At 29.6% G+C, this 26,320-nt stretch overlaps 3 protein-coding genes across 3 annotated transcripts; 2 read left to right on the forward strand and 1 right to left on the reverse strand.

The window, feature by feature from the left end:
* Positions 1-2,239: 2,239 nt before the first annotated feature.
* On the forward strand, positions 2,240-7,906 carry LOC123291500 (ATP-binding cassette sub-family C member 4-like). Its single transcript, XM_044871807.1, has 11 exons — positions 2,240-2,389; positions 2,580-2,805; positions 2,941-4,013; positions 4,108-4,460; positions 4,711-5,083; positions 5,388-5,538; positions 5,936-6,166; positions 6,429-6,602; positions 6,917-7,041; positions 7,102-7,508; positions 7,672-7,906. Exons 1-11 carry the CDS (start codon positions 2,264-2,266, stop codon positions 7,904-7,906), a joined length of 3,474 nt encoding a protein of 1,157 aa, XP_044727742.1. The 5' UTR covers positions 2,240-2,263.
* A 4,549-nt stretch (positions 7,907-12,455) lies between these two features.
* On the forward strand, positions 12,456-17,271 carry LOC123291505 (ATP-binding cassette sub-family C member 4-like). Its single transcript, XM_044871811.1, has 9 exons — positions 12,456-13,207; positions 13,302-13,657; positions 13,742-14,114; positions 14,364-14,514; positions 14,826-15,056; positions 15,334-15,507; positions 15,814-15,938; positions 16,001-16,407; positions 16,742-17,271. Exons 1-9 carry the CDS (start codon positions 12,473-12,475, stop codon positions 16,974-16,976), a joined length of 2,787 nt encoding a protein of 928 aa, XP_044727746.1. The 5' UTR covers positions 12,456-12,472; the 3' UTR covers positions 16,977-17,271.
* Positions 17,272-17,904: 633 nt separating this feature from the next.
* On the reverse strand, positions 17,905-24,381 carry LOC123291506 (ATP-binding cassette sub-family C member 4-like). The gene is made up of 12 exons (XM_044871812.1): positions 24,340-24,381; positions 23,818-24,043; positions 22,290-23,353; positions 21,787-21,921; positions 21,496-21,692; positions 20,659-21,046; positions 20,124-20,274; positions 19,482-19,712; positions 19,241-19,414; positions 18,703-18,827; positions 18,234-18,640; positions 17,905-18,145 (listed from the first exon to the last, which is right to left on the reverse strand). Exons 1-12 carry the CDS (start codon positions 24,379-24,381, stop codon positions 17,905-17,907), a joined length of 3,381 nt encoding a protein of 1,126 aa, XP_044727747.1.
* Positions 24,382-26,320: the final 1,939 nt, after the last annotated feature.

Consider the following 26,320-nt stretch of genomic DNA (forward strand, 5'->3'; position numbering starts at 1 on the left):
TTTTAAATATATTTGTATTTATAATATATACAGCGTGTCTACTTAAGCTGGCTCCATTGGAAAACTTTTTTCATTCCTATTGCAATTTTTCAATAACACTCTGTACATTCAATGTCTAAAGTAAATAGCTGAATTTTAATATTTTCGAAAGCTGAAATGTTTAAAAAGAATAACTTCTTTTCGTAAACCTTAAAATAAAAAAGTTTTCCATATAGAACCAACTTAAATAAACACGCTGTACAAATATGTAATAATAGTACAGTCGCAGTTAAAATTGAGAGGGGGTGATGTCGTAGAGGAATAGGCATAGAAAACTTTTTATAATTTTAATTGTTTAAAATTATCAATTTAATTTATAATTAACGAACGGAATAAATAAATAAATAATATATCTTTTAAGATATATGATTAAAAATTGTTTGAATTAATCATACACAGTAAAGAGAGCCTCATTAATCCAGAGTCAATTAAAATCAGGGTATGTCTGATTACTAGATTTGATCGGGTTGATTGCATTCCCATAGGTATAGAAAAGTGTACGGATTACTGAACGATTCGAATTACCTGGCGAATTAGTTTGGTAAGGACGATGTATCGTTGTTATATTACGGCTGTACTATATATTTCATCTGATACTATTTACCTATTTGGAATAAATTATAATGAATTACTATATTTTTTTAAACAAAGCAACAATTATCCGTCTCAAATAGTATCTAAGTATTTTTGTGAATTTGTTGTAAGGACTTAAAAATGAATTCAGTGATAGAAACAAATTTTCAAGAACATCCAATTGAAAATGCATCAATATTATCAAAAATTTTTCTTGGGTATGTATTAATTTATTACAATTTTATGCTATTAATGATGAAATCGGGGAAATCATGATTTAATATGAGTTCTTTAGCAATTTTAAACGGTTATGTTGCAATGCCAATGCCCGCTATTCCAAACTTTTAACTTTTACCAAAAGTGTTTAAATGAGTGTTGCACTTTATGTGAGACCACTACCTATTTTCCAAGAGTTGCTTTAATTTTTCATCCCTATTTATTGTTTCGCTTGATTTTTAAAATGCTTGTGTAATTGAAAATATTACCAATGTAATCGAAATTGACTTGAGCAAAATATAAATAAATTTTTTAAGCTAAAAATATTTTGTGTCTGTATTTTAACAAATTCTGATTAATATAAAAATTGACAAAATGTTTTTTTTTCCAGATGGCAAATTAAATTATTTCGTAAAGGTCTTACAAAAAATTTAGAAATTGATGATTTATATGAAGCCTTACCAGAATGTCAATCCGAACATCTGGGAAATGTATTAGAAACGTAAATATACTTTCATTATTTTCCAAACTTGGAACAATATCTCTACTACGCAAATCATACCCGCTTTGACATTGTGCTGTAGTCTAGTTTTCGTCTTTTAAAACGTGATTTTAAATAATATAGGTACGTGATTGTAAATAATTAATAATAATTATCTGCTTGTAATTTTCCACCGTTATAACACGTCAATCAAACAATGCAATACAATCATCAGATCAATTGATCAGTACAATGAACAGTATTCATTCTAATGAACAGGATTCATGACAAGCGCCCTACCAATTGGGCCATTCGACCTATAGATACAGAGTGCAATGTTTTCAACTCATCAAAGTTTCATTAGTAGTAACCGCAGTGTTTATGATCGGCCAAGATAAGACTATTTAATCGTTTTGGTCTTAAATTCTATAATCTTTTTTAATCTTTAAAAAAAATTTATTTCAGGAAATGGAATAACGAATTACAAAAGCAAAAACTCAATCCAAAATATTCACCAAATTTTTTAAAAGCCTTAATCGTGACGTTCTATCGCAAAATTATTTTACATTTTTGTTTATTACTTTTTTTGCATTGTTTTATATTGTAAGTAAAAATTATAGTTTTCAATGCACTGCTAAAAACATGTACTAATTAAACTGTCACCTCAGGAGTGATCAAAGTACCAAGTTCGTGATGCCCAAGGTTCGCCATTTTAGCACACCGCCTTCACCCTCTTAGCTCTCCTTCCCAAATGTTTGTTGGAAGGAATCCACACAATTTTATGCCAGTGATGCTGGAACTAAATACTCACAAAATAGCCAGACTACATATGAAAAAAAACCTTAATAAATAAAATTATATTTAATATGTTTTAGTTTAATTTCACCATTTTTACTTCAAAAATTAATAGAAACCTTTAATAATGGAATTAAATCTGAAATAAATAAATCTTTAATGTATTCAGGATTACTTGTTTTGAACACATTTATAAGAGCACTTGGATCGTGCCATATATTGAAAGCTCGACAACTTTTGGGAATGCAAGTTCGAATTGCATGTTGTTCATTAATTTATCGAAAGGTATATTTATAATACAATGTTGAATAGTTTATTTTTCTTTTTTATTTACCATGCATTTACTAAAAATTTAACTAATCTATATTATAATATTTAAAGTAACATTATCCCGTAACTGGCAACTAACACAGCGAGCGCAATGTATAATCGAATAATATCGAACACAGTTGATACAGTTTTGTTCTTTTTTTAGCTTTTACGCCTAAAGATATCATCATTATCACAAACATCAAATGGACAAATAATTAATTTACTATCAAATGATGTGAATCGATTTGATAGATTTTTTGTGTTTGTACATTTCATTTTAGTGTCACCAATACAATTCATGATAATTTCGTATTTTTTGTGGCAAAGTGTACAAATTTCAAGCTTAATTGGAATCGCTGTTCTTGCATTAATGACACTTCCTGTACAAGGTAATTATATATAGGTCTAAACTAGAGAGTTTTGGGAAATGTATATAGAAATAATTTTGGGTTTAGGTACGATAGTAATTAAACGTGGCTAAACGCTTGACTGAATTTATTTTATCAGAACTGTTTCGTTTTCAGCTTGTATAGGAAATTTAAATGGATCTTTTCGCAAAAAAATTTCAAAATTAACAGATAGAAGAGTATTATTAATGAATGAAATTATTTCTGGAATTCAAGTAATAAAAATGTATGCATGGGAGAAACCCTTTGAAAATTTTGTTCGAATTGCTCGTATTAAAGAAATCAATGTTCTAAAATATAGTAATTATTTAAAAGGTTACAGTTCCGCAAGTATGAACTACACGGAACGTTTACCAATGTTTGTGACTGCAATTACATATGCATTACTAGGAAATGTAATTACATCTGAAAAATTATTTTCAATGACACAATATTTTAGTATAGTACAAACGGGAATGTCTTTTAATTTTGCGAATGCTATATTACTGACATCAGAAACATTAATTACAATCAAACGAATAAAAACATTTCTACTTCTGGAAGAAATCGATTCTATTGATAATGAAACAAATAATTCGAATTCGGCAATAAATGGTGAAATTCAAATCACAAATTATTATGCATCATGGATACCAGATCAAAAAATATTACAGAATATTACAACAGTTATACACAGCGGCGAAATTTGTTCAATAATCGGTCCAGTAGGTTCAGGGAAAAGTTCCTTTTTGAATGCAGTTCTATCAGAAATGCATACAGATGGCGGGAAATTAACTATCAGCGGAACAGTGTCATATAGTTCTCAGGATCCATGGCTGTTTAGTGGTTCCATAAGAAATAATATTTTATTTGGATTGTCTTATAACGAAGATAAATATAAAGACGTTATCGAAGTGTGCTCCTTAACAAAAGATCTTTTACAATTTCCATATGGAGACCAAACTATTGTAGGTGATAAAGGTGCATCGTTAAGTGGTGGACAAAGAGCTCGTATTAATTTAGCAAGAGCAATCTATCGTGATGCTGATATTTATTTATTGGACGATCCATTATCTGCTGTGGATGTTAATGTTGGAAAACATATATTTCATGAATGTATTGAAAAATATTTAAAAGGAAAAACTAGAATTTTGGTGACTCATCAAATACAACATTTACAAAATGTTAACCATATTATTGCTTTACAAGATGTAAGTACTTAATTTGGTTTAAATTGTTTTATCGCAGGTATTTAACTTAATAACGCTGGAAACTGCTGACAATACAGTTTTTTATTTATTTTAGGGTGAAATAAAATCAGAAGGTACTTATGACGAATTAATTAATTATAATGCCGAATTTAAACATTATTTAAATAAGGAAATTTGTTTACGAGATGAAAAATCTTGTCTATCTTATAAAGATCAAGAACTGGAACAAGATACAATAGCAGATACCTCTCTTACATCCTATATAACAAATCAAAATGATCCCAAAAAAATTGAAAATGAGAAAGTTGAAACTGGAAAATTGGAATTTAAATTATTTCTCTACTATATAAAAGCGGCTGGAAACATGTTTGAAATTATGCTCTTTTTAATTTTAATGGTTGGAAATCAAATATTTTGTAATTCAACAGATTTCTGGATGTCCTATTGGTAAATATTTTAGATTCACTTTATCTTGCATTGATCTTCTGCTGTATAAGAAAATAATGAAATTATATCTAAAACGCACACCTCCCAGAGAAGCTGCGGAATACATTTGACTGGTATTATATATTATACAAATTAATATAAAATTATCTTGCAAATGAAATTTTTTTAAATTATAAATCAATTATACAACTTGTTTAAGTATAAATCTATTACAGTCTTAATAGACTCTTTGTATAAACATTTTTTCCAGGTCCAATCTAGAGGACAAACAAATATTCTCTGACAAGACTAAAGTAATACTTTTAAACGAATTTGGTGATAAGGATTTAAATAAAGTGGAATATGTGAAGCAAGAAAATGTTTTAACACGTACAGAAGTTATGTACGTTTATGCTTTACTTATATTATTCGTTATTTTAACATCCATAAGCAAAGCTTTATATTTTTATAAATTATGTATGCGAGCTTCAATAAATTTACATAACAAAATGTTTCATTCATTACTGAAAGCTCCAATGCGATTTTTTGATAAGAATTCAATTGGTCGTATTTTGAATAGATTTACAAAAGATATGGGCGCAGCTGATGAACTATTACCTTCTGCATTAGTACAAGGTGCTCAGGTAAGTTTTTTCCTTAATCATCCAACATTCAGAATCATTAAGCATACATACATAAAGAAAATAGGAAAATGTGACCACATGGTGTCAGTTACCTTGAATTAGTTAATCATAATTATTATCTTGAGAGATGTAATTCGTTGCTAATTTGGTGACTGTTTCACGACAGTAATTATTTTTTTATTTCTACCAGATTTCATTCGAAAAACCTATTTGTATCACTTCTTTTTTTCTATACTTTTAGTATATCAAAAAGATGCGAATTAGGAACTAAAACTTTTATTTTTTATTATTTTATTTCTTTTAGATTTCAACCACTGTCCTTGGAAGTGCGATATTGATATCAATATTAAATCCATATTTAATATTGCCAACATTGCTATTAATATTTTTATTTCTAAAAGTACAGTCTATATATCTGGCAACAGCACAAGATATTCAACGTTTAGAAGGAATCAGTTAGTATTATTTACGTTAAGATTTCAAAATCTCTGGCAAAGACTTTAGAAATGAACGTTTCAACAAAGAAAGAAAGAGTGATAACGCGGCGACCAACCTGAATCTTTCAATCTTAATTGCAATCAACACTTTGAAAGGGCCAGATATTGACCGTAACTCTATTCTGTTATATGGAAACAAATATATTTTATTCAGGGACACTAGAATCTAAACTCCTTTGCCTGAGATATCAAGGTAATTCTAAAATTACCTATAAATGTAAATTACTCTCCACATCGTGAAAACGAACCTTGCCGGTTCTAAGACTGGAATTAATTTCATCCCAACTTTTTTGAGCAGCCACGACAGTAAAAATGCAGAAATGTGATTTATCATTATGTAATATTTATCATTTAGCAAGGAGTCCCGTATTTTCACATACAAGTTCATCTTTGTCTGGCCTTGTGACGATCCGTGCATGTAAAGCAGAAAAAGTATTGAAAACGGAGTTCGATAAACATCAAGATTTACATACATCTGCTTGGTATTTAACATTACTTTGTGGACTATCGTTGGGATTATGTGTTGATTTAATTTGTGTTATTTATATAACAATTGTGACATCAAGTTTCTCAATTGTTGGTAACTGTAAGTCTGCAAATAATGGACCGGAAGACACTGACACAAAATTTTCCGAGTTATTTGTCACAGTATGGTGATCCGTTTAATTACGCAGTCAAAGCATTGGCACAGAAGCTTTCACCATCAATTTAATTCTTCCAATAATTACGTACTTCGACTTATTATCGGATTGCCATACTGTGACAAGTGGTTGAAAATTTTAAGCTAGTATCTTCTAATCTAATAATAAATTATTAATGTGATTTTTGTCAACAATAATTGTTTTTAGCTGTTTTTTCAGGAAGTGAAGTAGGCCTGGCACTAACGAAAGCATTGACGTTATTATTTATTGTACAATATGGAATTAGACAATTATCTGAAATAATTTGTCAAATGACCAGCGTGGAACGTATTTTACAATACACGAAAATAGAGACAGAAGGGCCTTTCGAAACTGCTAAGGGTAGGTTCAAGTCAGTATCGATATTTCAACGCCCTTATATCACAAAGGTTTCCATTTGGATTATACTGAGACTCTTAATCAGGAACCCACCCCAAATCTTCAAAGTCTAACAACTTGAGCAAATTAGATCCAGACTTCTTTTGTATATGATTCCTCCCATTAACCATCTTTTCCCATTTACTTATAGCCGATGATTCAGTCCAGCCATTAATTACTTCTTTTTAAATAATAAAATCCTGAAGTACTTACACTATTCGATTGATACATTTCGTAGTGATGTATGCCTGTATCATTTTAAATTCCTTTTTTTGCAGATATTTTACCAAAAAAATGGCCAATTGATGGTGCAATTCATTTTAAAAATGTTTTTATGAAATATGATACAGATCAACCAAGTATTCTGAAAAATTTAAATGTGGAAATACAATCAGGAGAAAAAGTATGTAGAGAATAACAATCAATGTAAGGAAATTTTATTAATACTTTTTATTTCAAATAGATCGGTGTTGTTGGCAGAACAGGAGCTGGAAAATCATCATTAATATCATCATTATTTCGATTATCGATTATCGATGGTGATATTATTATCGACGATGTTAATATTCAATTACTTGGATTAAAAGATTTAAGATCAAGCATAGCAATAATTCCGCAGCAACCAGTATTATTTAGTGCAACGATGCGTTTTAATTTAGATCCCTTTGAAAAATTCGAAGATCATACTTTATGGAATGTTTTGGAAGACGTTAAATTAAAACACTGTATCACTAGCTTAGACTTTGAAATACAAAGTGGTGGCACTAATTTTAGTATTGGTCAACGCCAATTGATATGTTTAGCTCGTGCAATTTTGAAGCAAAATAAAATATTAGTTTTGGATGAAGCTACAGCTAATGTGGATCAACTGTAAGTTCATCACTTATGTTGTAGCCTCATCAATGTGTTCATTAGTCTAATTACGTACTTCTAGTGCTTCTATTTATTCATAGCATATTTTTGAGACATCCCAACGAATTCCTTAAAATTCCAAACATTTACTGTCGTATTTATAAGTTTGTGTATTTTCTAGTACTGATGCATTAATTCAACAAACGATTCGTGAAAAGTTCAGAACATGTACTGTAATAACCATCGCTCATCGTTTAAACACAATCATGGACTCAGATAAAGTTTTGGTGATGGATGCAGGACAAATGGTTGATTTTGATCATCCACGTAAATTATTAGAAAATAAAAACGGCATATTTTATAAACTATATCAAGAAAGTAATTCTTTAGATGTGCAAAATAAGAAAAACTCCTAATTTATATTATTCTAGAAATTAATTAATATTTATATTTTGTAAATATTTTTGTACAAGAAAGGAGAAAACAAATATATATAATATATTGTGTGCAAGTGCTGCTTATAAATTTGATATTATAGATATCTCTCTTCAATCATCAATTCTAACTACAGTCGTCTCTGCTCATCAAATGATGGATCTTTGATTAACTCATTATTAAATTAAAATTTTGTTTTTATATCATCGATTATAAACTACAAGATTGTCTAAATATTTTAGATAGTTTTTCATCACTCTCTCTAGATTTTTTGATAAGGAAATATTCAATTGAAAAGGATAACCTATATGGTTCATTATTTTTTCAGCCAACTTTGAACGATAAAATAATAATAAAAAGCCCGATGAAACCGGTCTAGTTAAATATTTTTATTGTTGACCCTAAACGGGATATATTTTAACAAAATGCACCAGTGAATTTGTTACAGTTGCATAACGCCATGGGTATAAGCCTTGCTTTATTGAAATTAATAAGACAATCAAAAAAGTGTAAAACACATTACAGGTGGCGAATTTTATTTACAATCTACACATCAAACAATAAAATAAAATTACTACAATTTCCATCTTGTTTAAAAAAATAATATAGAAGGTCAACAAATATTATTTTGAATTAAAATAAGGGAGAGTTGGCTATATCAATTCATTCTTTTTTCATTTCAAATTTTTTGTAAACTTGTAACAACAATTTTCATGTAGCATGTAGGCTCAATTAAATATGGACTAGACATGATAGATATGCGATCATTATAAACAAATCCTCTATTTAAATCAAACGCAAAGAAATTTTCTTTTAATTCATCGGTTCGCTTTATTTACACGATTATATATATTCCAACTAGGTACAATTTTATTTCCCATCAACAAGAGGCATGACTTTAAACTAAAATCAATTTCTTTCGCAGAAGTAATGATTTTGTTTATTTAACATCAGCGATTTTGTATCAATGAATTCATATTTTAAATTCAATCCCATTCTATTGTAAATACAAATATTTAGCTGTACTTGTTCCAATCCTTAGGCAATTTTTTGAAAGTATTTTTACTTTATTTCAATATGAAACGGCCGATTTCGGGATAAGGTTGTCATTATTTTAATTTTTTTTTCAGTGCATATATAGTCCACTTTCCTTTAAGTGTTTTAACAAACTATTATTGATATTTCAAGTTCAGAATTAGTTTTATAACATGCGTATGTATAATATATGTAATATTAGAAATAATAGTCAGATCGTAGTTAAAATAAGTAGGCCGTAGAAAGCGTTGTAGAAAAGGCAGAAGAATAGTGTACGGGTTACTTTACGTTTCGTAATATTAATTGTGCAAATTACCGAGACTCTACTGTATTTAAAATATAGTGTCCATGCTAGATCCTGACAATCCTGATAGATTCCATGGTGCATACACCACTCATAGATTCCATGGTACCTATTCGTTGGACCCACTTTTTAATTTATGATATTTTCTCGAGATCAAGGGATCGCGTGGAAGACTTTTTTACCAAAAAGAAAATGTATTCACGAAGCGAAAACAAAACAGATAACAATTGTAGATCAAATCTAGTATCCACTCCACTAAATATTTGAAAATCTGTCACAAAAACTTGGAAAGCTATCAAAAAGGTGAAAAAATATAGATAACGATTTAGGTATTATTCATATTCCAAATTTATAGTTAACACCCGGAATCAAAAAGTGTTTTTGTCTAAAAATGTCCTTGCTCAATAATTTGTTAAATAGAGCTTTCGGTTCATACAAAATAAATTCCAGGAACATTTGTGCAAACAATTTCTTTGGAATTTGTATTCATAAAAACATGAGAAATAGAAGCCAACAGATTTCCTTCTAGCAAATTAGCCTGGTAATGACTTCATATCGTTGTTATACTACGGCTGCACTATATTTCATCTGATACTGTTTACTTTGAATAAATTATAATAAATTACTATATTTTCTCAACAAAATAAAAGTTATCTGGCTCAAATTGTTAGTAATTTGTGTATTTGATGTAAATATATAAAAATGAACTCAGTGATAGATACAAATTTTCAAGAACATCCAATTAAAAATGCGTCAATATTATCCAAAATTTTTCTGGGGTATGTATTAATTTATTAAAATTTTATTTATTAGTAATATTAAAAAGGAGAATTTAGGAAAGCATGCTTTACAAAAGTTTTAAAGAAATTTAAAAGGGTTCATATGTTAATGCCCGCTATTCCAAATTTTTAACTTTTACCATAAGTGTTTTAGACCACTACCTATTCCCAAAAGTTGCTTTAGTTTTTCACTTTTGTTTGTACTCAAAATTGTAGTTTCTATTTTCCATATGTGAAAATGTATCTCATTTGAAGTTTTTTAAAGCAAATAACGAAGGTCCACAAACAGACCCGAAAATTTCCGAAGGTAACATTAACTTGGTTACACATTCTCGCAATTTCTGAAGGCCTTGATAAAATGTTTTTTTTCCAGATGGCAAATAAAATTATTTCGAAAAGGTCTTACCAAAAATTTAGAAATTGATGATTTATATGAAGTCTTACCAGAATGTAAATCCGAATATCTGGGAAATGAATTAGAAACGTAAATATACATTCTTTATTCTTAGCTAAAATGAACACTTTACACAAACTTTCTATATTGATATTTGAAGAAAAAAAAATTTATTTCAGAAAATGGAATAACGAATTAGAAAAGCAAAAACTCAATCCAAAATATTTACCAAATTTTTTAAAAGCCTTAATCATGACGTTCTATCGTACAATTATTTTACATTTTTGTTCATTACTTTTTTTGGAATGTTTTTTATTGTAAGTACCTAAATATTGCCGTTTTTTTTAAATATACTGCTAAAAAAAGTACTTGTACTTGGGGTGATGAGAATTCGAGATGGACCATCCATATATTATGTGACGATTCTTTACTATCATCTTAGCATTTCGCCCCCAATTCTATCTATGAGCTCTTCTTCCCATATGGTTGTTGGAAGGAATCCATACAATTTTATGCCAGTGATGGTAGTACAAAATACTCAGAGAATGACCATAAACTGCATATGACAAAAAACTTAATAAATAATATTATATTTATTATGTTTTAGTTTAATTTCACCATTTTTACTTCAAAAATTAATAGAAACATTTAATAATGGAATTAAATCTGAAATAAATAAATCTTTAATGTATTCAGGATTACTTGTTTTGAACACATTTTTAATAGCAATTGGATCGTGTCATGTGTTAAAAGCTCGACAACTTTTGGGGATGAAAGTTCGAATTGCATGTTGTTCATTAATTTATCGAAAGGTATATTTATGATACAGTTTTGAAAAGTTTTTTCATTTTTTTGTATAAACAGTTTTGTTTTATTTTTTAATAGATTTTACGTCTAAAGATATCATCATTATCAAAAACATCAAATGGACAAGTTATTAATTTATTATCAAATGATGTGAATCGATTTGATATGCTTTTTGTGTTTGTTCATTACATTTTAGTATCACCAATACAATTAATGATAATTTCGTATTTTTTGTGGCAAAGTGTACAAATTTCATGCTTAGTTGGAATCGCTGTTATTGCATTAATGACACTACCTGTACAAGGTAAATATATAGAGTTTTCTATTAAAAGTGTCCGAACTTTACGATTAAACATTGTTGTTTCTGAGATATTTTAAAACATTTTTGAAGTGGTAGTTCCATTTGACGCGTTGTGTGATGTTTTAAATTGTTTTGGAATTGGTAAAAGCTTAGTATATCGCGTCACCTATTTCACCTTCTTAGGGGTAGAATTTAGAAAATCCTTTCTTTTACGGATGGCTGCATCATACAAAGAACACATTCTCCAAATTTCAGGTCTCAACGATCAGCGGTTTAGGATAGAGTTGATCTGTCAGTCATTCAATACTTCACGACAAAGCATTTTATATGGATAGAAAGATTTCATATTAGATTATTTTCCGAATTTCTAAAATGTTTTTATAGCCATTTTTCTCATGCAAATCTTTCTTGCAATATGGTAGATATTTTGTAAATCTATAGAAAAGTTAACAAACAATTCTAAACAACAAATTTTTTGGCAATGTATGTAGAAACCATTTAGGATTTAGTTTCGATAGTAATTAAACCAGGCTAAACGCTTGACTTATCAACTTATGATATTACTTTATCAAAATTGTTTTTATTTTAGCTTGTATAGGAAAATTAAATGGATCTTTACGAAAAAAAATTGCAAAATTAACAGATAAAAGAGTATTATTAATGAATGAAATTATTTCTGGAATTCAAGTAATAAAAATGTACGCATGGGAGAAACCTTTCGAAAATTTTGTTCGAATAGCTCGTATTAAAGAAATCAATGTTCTAAAATATAGTAATTATTTAAAAGGTTACAGTTCCGCAAGTATGAATTACACGGAACGTTTACCAATGTTTGTGACTGCCATTACATATGCATTACTAGGAAATGTAATTACATCAGAAAAATTATTTTCGATGACACAATATTTTAATATATTACAAGCTGGAATGTCATTTCACTATGCGAATGCTATATCACTGACATCAGAAGCATTAATCACAATCAAACGAATAAAAACATTTCTACTTCTGGAAGAAATCCATTCTAGTGATAGTGAAACAATTAATTCACATTCGACAATAAATGGTGAAATTCAAATCACAAATTATTTTGCATCATGGATACCAAATCAAAAAATATTACAGAACATTACAACAGTTATACACAGCGGCGAAATTTGTTCAATAATAGGCCCGGTAGGCTCAGGCAAAAGTTCCTTTTTGAATGCAATTCTATCAGAAATGCATACAGATGGCGGGAAATTAACTATCAGTGGAACAGTGTCATATAGTTCTCAGGATCCATGGTTGTTTAGTGGTTCCATAAGAAATAATATTTTATTTGGATTGTCTTATAACGAAAATAAATATAAAGACGTCATCGAAGCGTGTTCCTTAACAAAAGATCTTTTACAATTTCCATATGGAGACCAAACTATTGTAGGTGATAAAGGTGCATCGTTAAGTGGTGGACAAAGAGCTCGTATTAATTTAGCAAGAGCAATTTATCGTGATGCAGATATTTATTTATTGGACGATCCATTATCTGCTGTGGATGTTAATGTTGGAAAACATATATTTCATGAATGTATTGAAAAATATTTAAAGGGAAAAACTAGAGTTTTGGTGACTCATCAAATACAACATTTACAAAATGTGAACCATATTATTGCTTTACAAGATGTAAGTACTTAATTTGGTTTAAATTGTTTTATCGCAGGTATTTAACTTAATAACGCTGGAAGCTGCTGACAATACAGTTTTTTATTTATTTTAGGGTGAAATAAAATCAGAAGGTACTTATGACGAATTGATTAATTATAATGCTGATTTTAAACATTATTTAAACAAGGAAATTTGTTCACAAGATGAAAAAATATCTGTTCTACCTCATAAAGAACAAGAACAGGAACAAGATACAATATCAGATACCTCAATAGCCTCCCGTACAATAAACCCAAAGGATCCAAAAAAAGTTGAAAATGAGAAAGTTGAAACTGGAAAATTGGAATTTAAATTATTTCTCTACTATATAAAAGCGGCTGGAAACATGTTTGAAATTATGCTTTTTTTATTTATAATGGTTGGAAATCAAATTTTTAATAATTTAACAGATTTTTGGATGTCCTATTGGTAAATATTTTAGTCAGACGTACGAGTCTGCAGTCGAGTCGAGTCGTACTTTATAATAGAATCTTTGTATAAATATTTTTTTAGGTCCAATCTAGAAGATACCCAAATATTCACTGACAAGTCTAAAATTATACTTTTAAAAGAATTTGGTGACAAAGATTTAAATAAAGTGGAATATGTGAAGCAAGAAAATGTTTTAACACGTACAGAAGTTATGTACGTTTATGCTTTACTTATATTACTTGTAATTTTAACATCCATAAGCAAAGCTTTATATTTTTATAAATTATGTATGCGAGCTTCAATAAATTTACATAACAAAATGTTTCATTCGTTACTCAAAGCTCCAATGCGATTTTTTGATAAGAATTCAATTGGTCGTATTTTGAATAGATTTACAAAAGATGTGGGCGCAGCTGATGAACTATTACCTTCTGCATTAGTACAGGGTGCTCAGGTATGTTTTACCCTGAATTATCCAACATTCAGAATCAATAAGCATACATACATAAAGATAATTGGAAAATGTGACCACGTGGTGCCAATTACCATAGATTAGCTAATCGAAATTGTTCTCCTAAGAGATGTTATTCGTCGCTAATTTGGTGTCTCATTCACGACCCTTCTTCATTTCTCCCAGATTGCGTTCAAAAAACATATTTGTAACACTTATCTATTCTTATTTGAATTTTTTATTTTTTTTTAGATTTCAAGCATTGTCCTTGGGAGTTCGATATTGATATCAATATTAAATCCATATTTAATATTGCCAACATTACTATTATTATTTTTATTTTTAAAATTACAGTCTATATATCTGGCAACAGCACAAGATATAAAACGCTTAGAAGGAATAAGTTAGTATTATTTACGTTAAGATTTCAAACTCTGTGGGAAAAGTTCAAATAACAAGTTCAATAAAATTAGAAAAAACAGCGATATCACGACCAATCTGGGTCTTGACAGCGTAGGGAAAGACTGTGGTACACGGTTCATTCACACCAATAAAAATGATACCTCTAGATTTGTAAATTGTTTTGATTGTAAATTATACCGCCTTGCAGGTTGATTTGATAAAGACTTTCATTTTCTTGTCATTTAAACCCAACGTTTACGACAGTAAAGATGCGAAAATGTAATTTATCATAATGTAATATTTATTATTTAGCAAGGAGTCCCGTTTTTTCACACACAAGTTCATCTTTATCTGGCCTAGTGACGATCCGTGCATGTAAAGCAGAAAAATTATTAAAAATTGAGTTCGATAAACATCAAGATTTGCATACCTCTGCTTGGTATTTAACAATATTTTGTGCGATATCGTTGGGATTATGTGTTGACTTAATTTGTGTTATTTATATAACAATTGTAACATCAAGTTTTTCGACTGTTGGTAACTGTAAGTCTGCAAATAATCGACCTGGAGATACTAACAAAAATTTTCGAGTCATTTGTTACAGTATGCAAAACTGTAGCAGTAAAGAAGATAAAGATGGATAGAAAGAAGCCTCTATGTTCCGCCGAACAGAGCTTTGATCAATTTTCTTCCAATAATTACGTAATTCGACTTATTATCGATTGCCATACTGTGACAAATGGTTGAAAATTTTAGCCTAGTATCTCTAGGTCAAAAAAAAATTATTAATTTGATTTTTGTCAATAATAATTGTGTTTAGCTGCTTTTTCAGGAAGTGAAGTAGGCCTGGCATTATCGAAATCATTGGCGTTATTATTTGTTGTACAATATGGAATACGTCAACTATGTGAAATAATTTGCCAAATGACCAGCATAGAACGTATTTTACAATACACGAAAATAGAGACAGAAGGACCTTTCAAAACTGCAAAAGGTAGGTTCAAGTTCAAAGTAGATCAGCGTTTCTGTTAAAACTCTTGATGAGGAACGCAACATCTACAAAATGTAACAACTAGACCAAATTAGATCGCGACTCAATTTGTATTTGATAAGTTCGGAATCTTCTCCTATGTACTTTTAGTCGATAATTTAGTCCAGTCATGAATTACTATTTTTGAAATGATAAAAATCCTGAAGGAAATACACGATTCGATTGATGCCAAATTTCTGTTACCTAGTAGCTATCGATCTATGTCAATATCATTTCAAATTCTTGCCGTATCATTTCTCTTTCTTCCAGATATTTTACCAAAAAAATGGCCAAATGATGGTGCAATTTATTTTAAAAATGTTTTTATGAAATACGATACAGATCAACCAAGTATTCTGAAAAATTTAAATTTGGAAATACAACCAGGCGAAAAAGTATGTAGAGGATAACAATCAATGTAAGGAATTTTTATTAAAACTTTTTTTTTTGCAAATAGATCGGTGTTGTTGGTAGAACAGGCGCTGGAAAATCATCATTAATATCATCATTATTTCGATTATCGATTATCGACGGTGATATTATTATCGACGATGTTAATATTCAATTAATTGGATTAAAAGATTTAAGATCAAGCATAGCAATAATTCCGCAGCAACCAGTTTTATTTAGTGCAACCATGCGATTTAACTTAGACCCATTTGACCAATTCCCTGACCACACTTTATGGAATGTTTTGGAAGACGTAAAATTAAAACACTGTATCACTAGATTGGATTTTGAAATACAAAGTGGCGGAGCTAATTTTAGTATTGGTCAACGACAATTGATATGTTTAGCTCGAGCAATTTTGAAGCAAAATAAAATATTAGTTTTGGATGAGGCTACAGCTAATGTGGATCCAATGTAAGTTCATCAGATGCCTATAATATTAAGTGCCTTTTAAAATTGTAATATGACTGTAAACGAATTCAGTTTCACGACTAAATCGCCTTAATTATTATTTTAAAGAAACTGTTCAAACTGAACACCATCCACGCTCAGGCAACCTATAGTACTGAATTCCCACGCTCAATTTTATAGCAGCACTTATATTGTAGCCTCATCAAGATGAAAATAAGCCTGAGTTATTCGTAGATTTAGTTCTTCTATTCATAGTCTATTCTGGAGACATCCTCAACGTATTCCTTAAATTTCCAAACATTTACTATCGTATTTATAAGTTTGTGTATTTTTCCAGTACTGATGCATTAATTCAACGAACGATTCGTGAAAAGTTCAGAACATGTACGGTAATAACCATCGCTCATCGTTTAAACACAATCATGGACTCAGATAAAGTTTTGGTGATGGATGCAGGACAAATGGTAGATTTTGATCATCCACGTAAATTATTAGAAAATAAAAATGGCATATTTTATAAACTATATCAAGAAAGTATTTCTTCAGATGTGCAAACTAAGAAGAACTCGTAGTGTTAATGTTTAATTTGTTTTACGTGGGGATTGAAGTCATTTAAGAGGCATTTAATAGAAAACTTAAAAATTATAGGTGGTAGATCTACTTAATTTTCAAAGTAGGATTGGTAGGGAACTACCAACTTTTTACCAAAGTCTTGAGAATATAAACAGGTATACACTTGGATGAACGTGTGGAATGTTTTTTTAGTAATTTTTGCATTGAAAGTTGATTTTTGGTGTAGTTTGATAACCACTCCATCACAAACAGGTCGCTAGAGTTACCTTAACCTCGCTCCCCGTCTGTTTTGTTTGCCGCAATCTACTACTCCTATGGATACATGTTATTATTGTTGTTGCTTTCAATTTACCGTGTCATTCAATTTGCGTTTATTGTTTTGTTAGTGCAATTAAGTAAGGATTTTTTTTATAATGAAAAAGAAGGTTTATGCTTCATTTATTAGTATTTAATGAAAATTTTTCTATTAAAATAATTAAATATTTGTGATTCGTATTGTACTTTTTTCATTAAATTTATCAAACTCAATTTCTTTTTGTTTATTTGTCCCTTTTTCCTAGGTAAAATTTTCTGTAACAGGGCAAAGTTTAAGTATTCTATAACCAGTTTATGAAAAACAATCTTGTGCAAACTTGCACCTTTTCTTTTAAGACTAAGATAAGGATAGAGATTAATAAAGCTAAAGTGATAAGTCAAAAAAAGGAGCAAGAAGTTTTCCAGTGAAAATTTGTAACTTATAATTACAAAATCACCTTACGTGGACACAAAAGCAAGCAAAGACTATTGATTAAGTTCAAGCGATCCTCATAGAAGTATACTCGTCAATATTTAAACTACATTCGGTAAACTAAACACAAATTCATAAAAAATAACGATTTTCATAAATATTTTTATTTACTTAATAAATTGAGTGTACAATAATTTGATTCAAACTATTTTGTGCTCAAAATAATCTAATAAAGATATACCAGTTTCTTGAACAAGCTTATAAAAAAAGCCATTTTCGTTTTGTAACAGCTTACATGGATGATCAAACTCTACCATTTGTCCTGCATCCATTACTAATACTTTATCTGAATCCATAATTGTGTTCAAACGATGGGCGATGGTTATCACAGTACATGCTTGAAATTTTTCACGAATTGTTCGTTGAATTAAAGCATCGGTACTGGAAAAAGACACAAATGCAAAACATTTTATTCATAATAAACAGTTGGGCTTGGAGATACTGACACAAAATGAGAAGTATAACTTACAGTGGATCTACATTAGCTGTAGCTTCATCCAAAACTAATATTTTATTTTGCTTCAAAATTGCACGAGCTAAACATATCAATTGGCGTTGACCAATACTAAAATTAGTGCCACCACTTTGAATTTCAAAGTCTAAGCTAGTGATACAGTGTTTTAATTTTACGTCTTCCAAAACATTCCATAAAGTATGATCATCGAACTTCTCAAACGGATCTAAATTAAAACGCATCGTTGCACTAAATAACACTGGTTGCTGCGGAATTATTGATATACTTGATCTTAAATCTTTTAATCCAATTAATTGAATATTAACATCGTCGATAATAATATCACCGTCGATAATCGATAATCGAAATAATGATGATATTAATGATGATTTTCCAGCACCTGTTCTGCCAACAACACCGATCTATTTAAAAAAAGAAAAGTATTAATAAAATTTCCTTACATAGATTGTTATTGTCTACATACTTTTTCTCCGGATTGTATTTCCAAATTTAAATTTTTTAGTATGCTTGGTTGATCTGTATCATATTTCATAAAAACATTTTTAAAATGAATTGCACCATCATTTGGCCATAATGGAGGTAAAATATCTTAATAAAGGTAAAAAATAAAAATTAAAAAGTGTTCAATAAACCCCACTTTAAACCTTAAACTTTGTAAGTGGCTTCCTTTTGGCGAGTCTAACAAACTTCTCTTTACAAGTTTTTTAGATAATGCTGCGTTTTCAATTGAATGATAACGGCATATTCAAGCCATTAATCTGAAAAAAATCGACATGGAATCTCTGCTGCGTTTTTTCAGACCGAAACCTTAAATATGACTCATTTGAAAACGCAGAATTTCGTAGAGAGAAGTTTGGTAGACTCGACAAAAGGAAGCCACTTCGAAGTTTAAAGTACGTATTAATCATTTAACAAAGCACTCTTTCTATCTCAAGTGCACATAGCAATACGCTCTCGAGTCACGGGACACCATGTATATTTTTGAAAAAAATTCACTATACCATTTGTTGTTTCGAAGGGACCTTCCGTTTCTATATTTGTATATTGTAAAATTCGTTCCACACTGGTCATTTGGCAAATTGTTTCTACCACTTGTTTCATTCCATATTGTACCATATTTAAAAGTATTAATGATTGAGATAATGCAAGACCTACTTCACTGCCAGTAAAACAAGCTACAAAATTAGCAACAAATGTATTAAAAAGTATTCAGAGTAATAATTATTTAATCGGAATACCTACAATTTCCAATCACGGTAAAACTGGATGTTATGAGTGATACATAAATGACGCATAGTAAATCGACCCATAATCCAAATGATGTTTTACAAACCACCGTTAAATACCATGCAGATGTATGTAAATCCTGATGTCTATCGAATTCCTTTTCTAAAACCTTCTCCATTTGACATGAACGTAACGTGACAAGACCAGTTAATGATGAACTGGTATGTGAAAACACGGGACTTCTGGCTTAAAAAATTACCATAAAAGTGTTAATGGTACCTGGTTAAAAACTTTAATAAAAAGTAACTTTGCACATTTATATCCTTAATTTTTTTCTGTCGTGATATGTTATACGGCAATACCCGTACGGCAAGCTTCAAAATGATAGGATAAGTATGGAATTTGATAAAGGAATAAGGAAGATATGGCCATGTAACAGAAAAACAGGCTAGAAAAATAATAATATAGATAAGGGCAGAATAGTATCGTTCTCTGTGTCTGTGCTACATTCTAATGGAAATTAGAGACAGGTATTGATCCCACGGACGTTTTCCCCATTTCTATGGCTGTACCTAGTATGCAGAAGTTAATCACGCAACTATTTGGTGTTTGGCATATGCCTAAATTTACAGTAAAAAAGAAATTTGAAATACTTACTAATGCCTTCTAATCGTTTTAAATCTTGTGCTGTTGCTAAATAAATACTTTGAATTTTCATAAAACATAACAATAAAATGCCAGTTGGAATTAATAATAAAGGATTTACAATGGAAATTAATGAAACAGCTCCAATCGTTGTTGTAAATATCTGTAAATTTAGTATCCATTCATAATAAAGAGTTTTCCTTTAAGGACGTTCATTCAAAAGTATAATAAAAATATAAAAAGTGGGATTTGACCAAAACCAAAGAATAATTTTGTCCTTTTTTAAAATCCCTTCCATTATTTAGTGAAATTTACTAATATCTACTGATTATCATTCTTCGAATATCTACTGATTATCAGCTACTGGTTATCGAATGATAGTCAGCAAATGAACAAATTTATCAATTTTTGCCATACCCCGTATCTTCTAAATAAGCCTCAGATCCAAATTTGGAAAATAAATCGGTTTTTATTAATACAAAATACTCCGTCTTCCCTGTTCTTAATTTCCGATATCATATAGTAATTAACTAAATATTTTACTTACTTGAAATCCTTGCGTCATTGTTTTAGGTAACTGATCATCAACAGCTCCAATATCTTTTGTAAATCGATTCAATATACGGCCAATTGGATTTTTATCAAAAAATCGCATTGGTGCTTTCGATAATGAATGAAACATTTTATTGTGTAAATTAATTGAGGCTTGCATACATAATTTATAAAAATAAATACACTTCAATAATGAAGTGGTTATGACAAGACATAAAATTAATGTTAAAATATACATTATATTTGTTTGATTCATCAAGCCCACTAGAGAAGATTCTTGTAAATCATATTTCGTATGATTTGAATTAGTTAAATTATTATTGTCAATGATAATTATTGAATAGTCGATATTGGTATTTGCTCGCACTTCTTCAGAATTAGTCCTATAAAAATTAACAATTTTATTCTCCCCAGCTTAATTTTTCTTCAATGAAGCGCTATGGAAAAAAATGATCCAAGTGAAAGTTGTTTTACTTGAAAGGGGACGTTAGACTTTTGGGGTCTTTAAAAATGGAACTCGCGCTCGTCAATGATAAAAGATAGAAGAAATGCACGTACACACACACAAACATACTTTTTCTCCAAATTTTTGTTAATGTTTTGTCCGGACCATAAAGATATGTTAAAAATTTCGATTTCGAAAATCAGACCCATTACAATAACCTGTAGTTATACCTTTTCTAGGTATCCACTCGAATAAGCGACTCTTTTCATTAGTCCTTGTACTGCCGTAAGGAAAACACCGTATTAGAATATTTTCCAAATAATTTACAAACCAGCAAATACGTTACATACAGAAACACAATCATAAGTGTAGGAAACCTTATCTTACCAATAGGAAAACCAATAATCCATCGTGTTATTACAAATTTGATTACCAATCAATAACAGAAACAATAAAATTAATTCGCATTTATTTCCTGCAGCCTTAAAATATTTCACAAATTGTTTTAAGTTATATGATCCCGTTTCTACTTCCTCAATTTCTAAGCACTTTTTATTTTCCATTAAAGGTACAACATCTAACGACTAAAAAGTAAAAATTTAATTTTGAAATATCATGTATAATATTATTAAAAAATCAAATTAAATCAATTTCTTTTAACTTGTATATACTACATACCTTTCCATTTTTTGAGTTATCCTTGGACTCAAGCTCAGTATTTTGATCAGTTTCAATTTTCTTTCGTAAGTGTTGTGTAAATTCCAAATTCTTGGCCAATAAGTCATTATAAGTACCTGCAGCTTCGACTTTTCCCTTGAAAAATAATAATTTTTAGTTTTCTAGGTAAGGTTAGAGAAGTCCTCTTCCTGTAATTGGTTAGAGAGCTCCTTCTTCCTGTAATAGGTCCCTCAACAATCATGGTGAGCTGGTACATCTAATCGTCTATCAATGAGTTTTCACCCAATCATTTTACTGAGATGACGCAAGATTATAGTGGATTTTTAAAAATGCCAAAAAATGCACAGTTTTCACAGTTTTCTTAATCTATTTTTTTAACCCTTACAAAATATAAAGTTTGGCAACCATTTCGTTAGCCATTTATAATATATGAAGTAAGAAGTGTATAATATAAGAAGTTAGACGTTCTTATGCATAAAACAAAGAAAACAACTTTTACTTACATTTTTTAGCACAACAATATAGTTAACATTTTGTAAATGTTGTATTTGATGAGTCACCAAAATTCTAGTTTTTCCCTTTAAATATTTTTCAATACATTCATGAAAAATATGTTTTCCAACATTAACATCCACAGCAGATAATGGATCATCTAGTAAATAAATATCAGCATCACGATAAATTGCTCTTGCTAAATTAATACGAGCTCTTTGTCCACCACTTAACGATGCACCTTTATCACTAACCAATGTTTCATCACCGTACGTTAACTGTTGAAAATCTTGTGCCAGTGAACATACTTTAATAACTTCTTTATATTTTTTCTCGTCATAAACTGATCCAAACAAAATATTTTGTCGTATCGAACCACCAAATAACCAAGGATCCTGTGAACTATATGCAATTGTTCCATTTACATTAATTTTTCCACTATTTTTACTAATTTCCATTAGGATTGCATTTAAAAATGAACTTTTCCCCGATCCAACTGGTCCAACTATTGTACACAATTCTCTTGCTTTAATGTGAATTGTTACATCACTTAACGTTTCCTTATCATTTGTCCAGCATGCATTATAATTTTTTATATTAATTTCACCATTTTTTTGTGAATTGGTACTTGTATTTGACGCTAATTTTTCTTCGAGTAGTAAAAAGTTTTGTATCCTTTTGATTGTGACCAACGTTTCGGATCCCATTGAAATAGCTTGTGGATAATAGAATGCCATTGAGCCCATAATTATTGTAAAATATTGATACAATGAAAATAGTTTTTCTGGTGTTACAACATTACCAAATAATGCGTAGGTAACAGCAGTTGTATAAATTGCAATTCGTTCTGTGTAATTCATGCTGGCCAAATTGTAGGCATTTAAATAATTCGAGTATTTTATTTTTTTTATTTCATTAATTCGAGCGTTGCGTACATAATTTTCAAATGGTTTCTCCCATGCATACATTTTTATAACTTGAATGCCGGAAATAATTTCATTCATTAACAATACTCTTTTATCCGTTAATTTTGCTGTTTTCTTTCGTAACATTCCAAATAATTTGCCCAAATATCCTTAAGAAAATATAATATATTATAATATTTCCTTCACTTCGGTTTCATTTTCAAAAAACAAAGCAATAAATCCCATTTACTTTGTCTCTAAAGGTCAACCTTAACCTGCACTTTCAATTATATGGTCGGCTTCAAACCAACTTTGATTCAATTTAGTTTATTTTATTGAAGACCCTCATTGCAAAATAGTATGGGTGACAACTTCGAGTGCATTTTTTTTCCTTGCACCTGAAATTGTTGAAGTTGACCAAAAGCCAAACCCCTCCCTCGTTTTATCTGCTACTTGTTTTGCATCTTTTCGAGATCCAAAATTCCCATTTTCACGAATGCTACCTACCATACCACAGTGGGGCAAAATAGGGAGGATTGATAAGTGTGTTTTGCACCACTTTTTAATATTGTTCGACAAAATTTAAGATAAGAAAATTTTCACAATCATCTGTCAATCGAAATGTTATAAATACCTTGTACTGGAAGTGTCATTAATGCGATTACAGTAATTCCACATAGACAGGAAAACTGTACATTTTCCCATAAAAAATATGAAACAATTATTAATTGAATTGGTGATATTAAAATATAATATAGAAAAACAAATACAAAATCAAATCGATTCACGTCATTTGACAATAAATTAATAATTTGTCCATTTGATGTTTGTGATAACGATGATACTTTTAATCGCAGTATCTAAAATTTTAATAATTTCTATAATGACTTTAATTAACCAAAACTATCATTTAACCTTTAATCTACTCTTGGGTCAAAAACGACACAGATCCGATTATTTTTAAAATTTTGTACAATTTCGCTAGTAGATGTTAAAATAAAATATTTCGATTACTCGACCACAGATTTTCGGTTCGATATCATCGATGCCATGGTTTTCTTGAGAATTATTACAAAAAAAAATGAGCCACTCGAAAGTAGATAGCGTTAATTTTTTTTTGAGGGTAGATTGAAGGTTTAAAAAACAAAAAGATTACCTTTCGATAGATTAATGAGCAACAAGCAATTCGAATTCTCATTCCTAAAAGTTGTCGAGCTTTTAAAGAATGATTTACGGCAATTGCAATAATGAATATATTCAAAATTAATAGGCTTGAATAAATGACTGCATCATTTAGTAAAAAATCGTCACCATCAGTTTTATTAAATGTTTCAATTAATTTACGTAACAGAAACGGTGTAATGATTCTGGAAAATTTATTTTATAAATCAGTTATTGCTGAGTAAAATTTTATTTGTGTAATTTGTCCAATTTGTACTCTAGTATCCGTTTATCGTGTTTTTGTTATGTAAAAAACTTTTTAAGCATTCTTTATGAATTAATTATATCTATTATTATTACAGAATGGAAATATCCGTCCATGGTCGATACAAATTCACTAGAAAAATCGGGTACTCAACATGTTTTTCGTTTAAAAGTACCAGGCATACCTGACATACAAAATCCACAAAAATTAGTAATTGAAACTCCCTGAATACAGCAATATCAGTAGAAAAAGTGTGAAATTTTTCTAAAATGCCGGTATAGCAGACACATTTTGTACTTAAAATAGCTAAATAAATTTATTTTAAGCTGAAATTTACTTTGTGAGCTTTTTAAAAAGCTTCCAGGGACACTTTGTATGATTATAGCAACTAATTTTTCTTACCCAAAAAAACATTCAATTACGAGTAACACAAAAAACTGAATTACAATTGACAAATAAAAAGTTTTGATTAAAGCTTTTACAAAATGTGGTGTATAATTTGAGTTCAATTTATTTGTTAATAATTCTTGATTCCAATTTCTAAAAAATAGATAAAATATTAGAAATTTTATGTTTTATCATTTAAAAAATTGGACTTGTAACGTAATGAACTCACATATTGGGTTGACTACTAAATCAGAATTATGACTTTTTTAAACTAATACTACAATTATTTCATACAGCAAAAACAAAAAGTACTAATAAAGTTAAATTCTTTAAACACGTATTTGATTTCCAAAATTAATACCTTAAATTTTCATAAAAATATCTTGTAAATAAAAAAAGCAAAGTACGAAAGGTATATAGTTCCTACCGGATGTTTCACGACACCTCTCGATATTTTTTATCTACTTTTATGGATTTTAACTGTGTTCGCTTTGCTAGTACCAAAGCGATTGCCAATGAAATGAAAGTTTTTCTGATTTGACACGTCAATTGTTTATTAACAACTAAATATCAAACTTTTTCTTACTTTTCTAATTGATCACCCAGGAAATTTGAACGATTATGTGGTAGTGTTTCATATAAATCTTTGATTTCCAAATTCTTCTTCATTCCTTTGTAAAATAATTTGAACAGCCATCTAAAATTTATACACAGCTTTATTTATTAAAAACTGTAGACACTGTGCTGTCTCTGTGCTCTTTACAAAAACGTTTTGCCTTAGAATAAAATGCAAGATTCTATCTCTTAGCGTCTGTATTACATTGTCCAGATGTTTTTTCTTGTTTAATATTATATTGAACTGTATTCTTCGAGATGTTTGAATGATGCACAGTGGAGTCTTTATACCTTTCCGGGCAAAAGTCTGAAAACTCAACTCTTTTGTTTTGCATTGAAAGTTGTTTTTTGGTGTAGTTAGATAACCACTCCATCACCAATAGGTCATTTGAGTTACCTCAACGTAGCCCTCCCCCCTCATCGCCGTTTTGTAAGCCGCAATTAAGTAAATATTTTGCTTATATTGAAGACTAATATTTGTGCTTTATTTATTAGAATCTAAGTTAATGTTAAGCTTATATATAAAAGCTGATAGTAAATTAAATGTGATATATGTATGTATACATCAAGGAGCCCGGCGCGGCAGTTTTATATTATAACATTCATAGTATCAGTCAGTGTATTGGAGATGCATTGTATAGGCTAGGCGCACTATTAATCCCATACATTGCATTTATTTTTTCCGCTCCAAATTTTGACACATAATATT

The sequence above is a fragment of the Chrysoperla carnea genome, chromosome 2, assembly GCF_905475395.1.
Source record: "Chrysoperla carnea chromosome 2, inChrCarn1.1, whole genome shotgun sequence".
Lineage (NCBI taxonomy): Eukaryota > Metazoa > Arthropoda > Insecta > Neuroptera > Chrysopidae > Chrysoperla > Chrysoperla carnea.

What these genes read in the sequence shown, in the direction of transcription:
- LOC123291506 (XM_044871812.1), bottom strand. Translation starts at nt 24,381, where the DNA reads ATGAGAATTCGAATTGCTTGTTGCTCATTAATCTATCGAAAG. An exon ending in AATGACACTTCCAGTACAAG is followed by an intron (nt 23,354 to 23,817) that starts GTATTTATAACA and finishes TATTTTCTTAAG; the next exon opens with GATATTTGGGCAAATTATTT. An exon ending in CAATGACGCAAGGATTTCAA is followed by an intron (nt 20,275 to 20,658) that starts GTAAGTAAAATA and finishes CTAAATTTACAG; the next exon opens with ATATTTACAACAACGATTGG.
- LOC123291505 (XM_044871811.1), top strand. Translation starts at nt 12,473, where the DNA reads ATGTCATTTCACTATGCGAATGCTATATCACTGACATCAGAAGCATTA. An exon ending in ATATTATTGCTTTACAAGAT is followed by an intron (nt 13,208 to 13,301) that starts GTAAGTACTTAA and finishes TATTTATTTTAG; the next exon opens with GGTGAAATAAAATCAGAAGG. An exon ending in TTTTTCGACTGTTGGTAACT is followed by an intron (nt 15,057 to 15,333) that starts GTAAGTCTGCAA and finishes AATTGTGTTTAG; the next exon opens with CTGCTTTTTCAGGAAGTGAA.
- LOC123291500 (XM_044871807.1), top strand. Translation starts at nt 2,264, where the DNA reads ATGTATTCAGGATTACTTGTTTTGAACACATTTATAAGAGCACTTGGA. An exon ending in CATTAGTACAAGGTGCTCAG is followed by an intron (nt 5,084 to 5,387) that starts GTAAGTTTTTTC and finishes TATTTCTTTTAG; the next exon opens with ATTTCAACCACTGTCCTTGG. An exon ending in TCAACGTTTAGAAGGAATCA is followed by an intron (nt 5,539 to 5,935) that starts GTTAGTATTATT and finishes TTTATCATTTAG; the next exon opens with CAAGGAGTCCCGTATTTTCA.